Source organism: Festucalex cinctus, chromosome 9 (assembly GCF_051991245.1).
Source record: "Festucalex cinctus isolate MCC-2025b chromosome 9, RoL_Fcin_1.0, whole genome shotgun sequence".
NCBI classification, from domain to species: domain Eukaryota; kingdom Metazoa; phylum Chordata; class Actinopteri; order Syngnathiformes; family Syngnathidae; genus Festucalex; species Festucalex cinctus.
In genome coordinates, this window is record NC_135419.1 from 18,980,744 (window position 1) to 18,986,509 (window position 5,766).

Consider the following 5,766-nt stretch of genomic DNA (forward strand, 5'->3'; position numbering starts at 1 on the left):
TATAAGATATATGGTAACAGTACAGTATACTGTATATACTTGTTTGTGGCATTTTTGTTTGGTGTGGTGTGCTCTGAAATTAGAAAAGGTTTCTGGCCGTTTTGGTTTTGGTTGTATCATGAAGAGTCGCATAGCCTCTGGAGAGACACCTCCGGTAACTAAAGATAACAATTATAGTCAGGTTCATGGAAAATAGTTGTATATTTAAAAAAAAAAAAAAAAAAAAAAAAAAAGATGCATTGAAATTTTCACATTTACAGCAAATGTCAGTAATGCTACAAGCTGAGGTAGCTTCTATTTTACAAACAGCTAGTTTAAACATAGGACAATTTCAGACCATTTGAAAAACAGCGATTTGTTAAGGTATTATGTTGTTCATCAAAGAAAAAAAAAAGAAAGACAATACGACGAAATTCAAGCAATTTCAGTCAATATAAACATTAAATACAGTTTGTGGCGATATTCTTTTTGCCCCCAAAGAAATACAGTACACCCCCCCCCTCCCCCCACAAAGAGGCAACATGTACAATACCAACTTTCAGTTGACTTATTTAAAGTTAAAGTTGTAGTAGTAGTAGTTAACATAACACTGTGGATATTTAAGACATTAAGACAAAAAGCACCTGAATAAAACGTGAGAACAGAAAGACAAATTCCCTCGATTGCAACATTATTCAGTCATTTGCATACTGTGGTTCTTCAACTTAATAAAATATTGCATTTAAAACCAAGAAAAACTGAACTAATGTGGTAGTGTAAACAAATTACAGCACGTGAAATCATAGGACTGTTATTTTAAGGACTCTTGACATTTATAATTATAAATGACAGAAATATTCTGTAAAAGGTTACTGGTGCAGCTTTTTCAAGTTTGCTGCAATCATATCTGCTCCATAGAGTAAGGCATTCAATGTAGTGTGAAATAGGGGGGGCCGGGTTTCATTTCCACTGCTCCACATTGTCCATGTAGTCCTCCAAGGTGCCACTTTCATCCATTTCCCACCAGTCTGGGAGGAGCCCGTCGGAATCCACATTCTCATCGTCCTCAGCCTGTTCTTGGGACTGAGTAACTTGCGGGTGTTTTTCCATCGCAGGCGGCGCTCGGGTGGTCTTCTGCTGGCGTCCTTGCTTGGCTGCGAGCCTCCCCCGAAGCCGCCGCCTCCTCTCCTGCTGCCGCCTCTCCCTGGCCTGCCTGCGCTCCTGCTGCCGCGCCCGCTGGAAACGCTGCAGGAAGAGATCGCGGGCGTACTCGTAGAGCTCCACGTCCCAGCGGTTCAGCTGGCGGATCCGCTGCTGCGTTTCGGCAGCGACGTCCACGCCGGAGGCCCGCGTGCCGTTGAGCTGCGTGAAGGGAGCGATGAAGGCCAGGCGGAAGGTGCGCTCGAACAGGTACTGGGTTTTGCGCTGGTACTCGGTCAGGCCGTAGAAGGCCATGCCGCGCAGGTTGCGCTTGGCGCTCTCCAGGAGCACGGCCCAGCGCTCGTCCTGGCCCATGGCCGAGACGTTGTAGCAGCCCACCAGGCTGAGGTCGGCCAGCATACGCGTCTGCCGGTTGTTGGCCAGGTTGTACGGGCAGTCGGTGAACTCCTGCAGGGAGCAGCCCGACCAGTCGTCGCCCGGGTAGCAGCTGGGCAACTCGGACGAGGTGGGCGAGCGGCCGTCGCACACGTGCAGCGAGGCCTTCCATGTGGCGCCGCGCTGAACGTGACGCCACTCGCTCAGGTAGCGCGACACCGGGTCTCTCAGGATGGTGATGTAGTAATAGTTCCTACTGGGGAGAGAAGAAAGTCAACCCTTGGGATCATATCCATCCTGTTTGCACTGTACACTCTTCTAGTAATTTTAGTAAACAATTGTTAATATCTTTGCTTTTAAATGTGCTGGAAGACGCATTCATTTATTACTTGTGTTGGTAAAAAAAATACATGGGATGAGGACAGTGTAAAAATATTTGCACATTATATCACAATCACAATATTAGGGGAGAGGGGCGGAAAAAATATATACTGATATATATATATATATTAGGGGTGTGAATTGCCTAGTACCTGACGATTCGATTCGTATCACGATTCACAGGTCACGATTCGATTCGATACCGATTAATCCCGATACGAATGGTCACGATTCGATACCGATTAATCCCGATACGAATTTATAAGTCGATTGTTGCGATTTTTTTTCATTCATATTTAGAAAATACTAATCAGTAAGCTTGTAGAGTGTAAGATTTATATGAAAATGTATTATTTATTTATCTGAAATTTCAGTCTTATAGAGGTTGTAATCTGTTTCATGTTTGAACAGCATTAAAATAAAAATATTAAGGCGTAATGTGCCGTTCATATAACATTCTTCCATGCTCAAGATGTGAATCCTTAAAAAAAAAAAAAAAAAAAAAAAAAAAAAAAAAAAAAAAAAATCGATTCTGCCGATTATTGAATCGATTCGAGAATCGCGCGATGTAGTATCGCGATATATCGCCGAATCGATTTTTTTTTAACACCCCTAATATATATGTTATTTTTTCAAAATAATTCAGCTTTAACTCAGGAAATCTGGTTTATCTGTTTGACGTCGAATTGGTCAATAATTGCCGATAATTATCGGCCACCGATATTATCATGCATCCCTATAGAATAGGGCTGGGCCAAAACGATTACGATTTTAATCAATGTAATGAACCTAACAAATATTTATTTAAAGGTTTCATTTATTCAAAAATAAACCATGAGCAGAATGTTCAGACAACAATATTGTATACTGATTATTACATCAATTTTAACGTAAACATTCATAGCTTGTGAAAAAAATAGCTACCGGTATTCATAAAAGTGTATTATTTATATATACCTTGATTTAACGTTTTAGATCATTTTCAACGATTCAATTTTTAAAATGACGATTAATTTGATTTATTCCCCAGCCCTACAATAATAGCCGGAAATGTTTCGTCTTGGTCTATTTTTTCTTGACATCAAAAAACCTGAAATTTGCACAGTATCAGTTAGGGGTGTGAATTGCCTAGTACCTGATGATTCGATTCGTATCACGATTCGATTCAATACCGATTAATCCCGATACGAATTTCTAAGTTGATTGTTGCGATTTTTTTCTTACTCAAATTTAGAAATACTAACACAGTAAACTTGTACATGTGCACTGCAAGATTTGTATGAAAATTTATTATTTATTAATCTGAAACTTCTGCCATAACTGTGAGCCACTGTATTAAACAATCAGGTTGTAATCTGTTTTATATTTGAACAGCTTTGAAATAAAATATTAAAGCTTAATGTTCCATTAATTAATATAACATTATTCCATGATTACGGTGTGAACCCTAACCCGAAGTAAGATGTTTTGATGCGATATATTGCCGAATCGATTTTTTTTAACACCCCTAGTACCAGTACTGTAACGTTATTGTTGTATGATATGACCTGACGGCACGGGCTACCTCTGCATGGTCTTGGGCGCCTCCCGAGAGTCCATCCGCGACGGGACGCAGCGCGTCAGCTCGGTCCAGTCGGCGTGGAGGCCGCAGCTCCAGCCGGTGGAGAACCTGGAGAAGAGCCACGTCTCCTTCTTGCCCGGCCGGTAGCAGGTGCACTTCTTCTGGCCGGCGTGGCACTCGCACGGCCTCTCCAGCTGGATGTTCCGCACCAGGTGTCGGCCGAACGTTGTGCCGCCTGTCTTCTGGATGTGCAGGAACACGATGACGTCGTCTCCCTTGATGTTGAAGTCCACAGCGCGGTTCAGGTCCGCCTCGGAGAAGTTGAAGCGGGGGATGAAGCGCACCAAGGCGCCGTCTTCTGCGATGTACGGATCCCGTTTCTCTTGGAAGTCGCCGCCATTCAGGGAATCCGCCGTGCCAGCCACGTGGAGCCAGGAACCCAGCTGGTGGAGCATCTGGCACTCGGTCCCGCTCGGACACACGTACTGGATCATGATGACGCCGAAGATCAACGCCATGAGCAGCACCACCAGGAGTCTGTGGTGGCTGCTGGACTTGTCATCCATTTTTCCAGGAACGAGCAGAAGAACATCACTCGTCAGAACCGGCTCGAGGCATACGCGAACTGAGAAGCTCCCACGAAGCTACAGAAACCTGCAGGACACAAAGCAGAGAAACTTAAGTCCAGAATCTCAAAACAATGTCCAAAGAAAAATGAAATCAAGCTGTGGTCTTGAATCTCATTAGATTAGCTCTATTTGCAAGCGGAACTGGGTCATTTTTTTGTGATTTTGTTCGTATCGTGGAGCATACGATGACTATTTTCAACGGTGTTGCACACGGTGTCTGATTGTGTTAATCTGCAAAAGAAAGCCTGAAAACGTCTCGCCTTTTCATTGAGATGAGGGACAACTGCAAAAATAAATTATGCTTAGGCTAAGTCGTGGATCCGCTGGGAGAGACGACCACCACCAAACAATAACACGCAGCCGATAGCGAGCTAGGTAGCTAACGCTTGTTAGCCTCGTCGGATAATAATAACAAAAAACAAAAACAAAAAAACACATACTCTCATTTCTCGTGCCGCTGTACCCAGGAGTAACACACGCAGATACCACAGCATCGTCGTCGATTACATTGTAGCGTTCGTTAGAGCCATAAAGAAAAAAACAACAGCATCGTAAATCAAAAGGCTTTCACTGGCCACCACCGACCGATTCTTGACCTTTTCTTCCCAGCAGCCTTTGCGCTGATTTCGGCGTGAAAATACGTCATCTCAATGTTCAGGTAGGCTCGATGGACACAAATATACGACGTTATATTGTTTGTTTACATGTATGCGCGTTAATGTATGTTAGTCTACAAAAAAATACACACCCATTGAATTGTGTTTTATAATTGTATGAATAGTAATTCGGACGCAGGACTCCTTCACCGCCGAAATAGCTCAGTTGGGAGAGCGTTAGACTGAAGATCTAAAGGTCCCTGGTTCGATCCCGGGTTTCGGCATTTTGCTGTCCTGACAGATATTTCCTTACTCAAATCTATCTTTCTATCTATCCATTTATCTATCACCTCCTACCTACCAAACTCCCTGAAGTAGTGGAATTTGTACAATATCTCAATGGTGTATTTACTTTATAAATCAATGACGACATCCCGTAATCATGGATTTTTTTTTCTTTCTAAGCTTCTTTCAAAGATAATTTAAAAAAAAAATGAAAAAAAAATGAATCCAAATCTAATTTCTTGTGCATGTGTCTGCGTCTTGTATAATAGCATAATAATAATACAATATTATTATGCTATTATACAAGACGCACACATGTACAAGAAATAATAATAATAATAATATAAGATGGCGGCACGGTGAGCGAGTGGTTAGCACGTCCGCCTCCCAGTTCTGAGGACTCTGGTTCGAGTCCAGGCTCCGAAGAAAAAGAAGAAGAAGAAGAAGCGTCACGGTGTACGAGTGGTTAGTACGTCCGCCTCCCATTACTGAGGACTCGGATTCGAGTCCAGGCTCCAGCCTTCCTGGGTGGAGTTTACATGTTCTCCCCGTGCCCGCGTGGGTCTTCTCCGGGTACTCCGGTCTCCTCCCACATTCACTTGTGAGTGTGGATGGTTGTTCGTCTCTGTGTGCCCTGCGATTGGCTGGCAACCAGTCCAGAGTGTCCCCTGCCTACTGCACAGAGCCAGCTGAGATAGGCTCCAGCACCCCCCGCGACCCTTGTGAGGAATAAGCGGTCAAGAAAATGGATGGATGGATAATATAATACATAGTAATATTCTTATTATGCTATTATAAC

At 43.2% G+C, this 5,766-nt stretch overlaps 1 protein-coding gene and 1 non-coding gene across 3 annotated transcripts; one reads left to right on the forward strand and one right to left on the reverse strand.

Annotated features, from left to right (window-relative positions):
- Positions 1-219: 219 nt before the first annotated feature.
- hs6st2 (heparan sulfate 6-O-sulfotransferase 2) lies at positions 220-4,681 on the reverse strand. 2 transcript variants are annotated; one of them, XM_077531403.1, is made up of 3 exons: positions 4,527-4,681; positions 3,461-4,111; positions 220-1,768 (listed from the first exon to the last, which is right to left on the reverse strand). In XM_077531403.1, exons 2-3 carry the CDS (start codon positions 4,021-4,023, stop codon positions 940-942), a joined length of 1,392 nt encoding a protein of 463 aa, XP_077387529.1. In that variant the 5' UTR covers positions 4,024-4,111; positions 4,527-4,681; the 3' UTR covers positions 220-939. The 2 variants fall into 2 exon arrangements, with proteins under 2 accessions (XP_077387529.1, XP_077387528.1); XM_077531402.1 differs by having other exon boundaries at positions 220-1,771.
- Positions 4,682-4,893: 212 nt separating this feature from the next.
- On the forward strand, positions 4,894-4,966 carry trnaf-gaa (transfer RNA phenylalanine (anticodon GAA)). Its single transcript has one exon. It is a non-coding gene; the product is annotated as a tRNA-Phe (tRNA).
- Positions 4,967-5,766: the final 800 nt, after the last annotated feature.

Coding starts and splice junctions, on each gene's coding strand:
- hs6st2 (XM_077531402.1), bottom strand. CDS start 4,023: ATGGATGACAAGTCCAGCAGCCACCACAGACTCCTGGTGGTGCTGCTC. Junction 1,772..3,460: donor GCGCCCAAGACCATGCAGAG/GTAGCCCGTGCC, acceptor TTCTCTCCCCAG/TAGGAACTATTACTACATCA.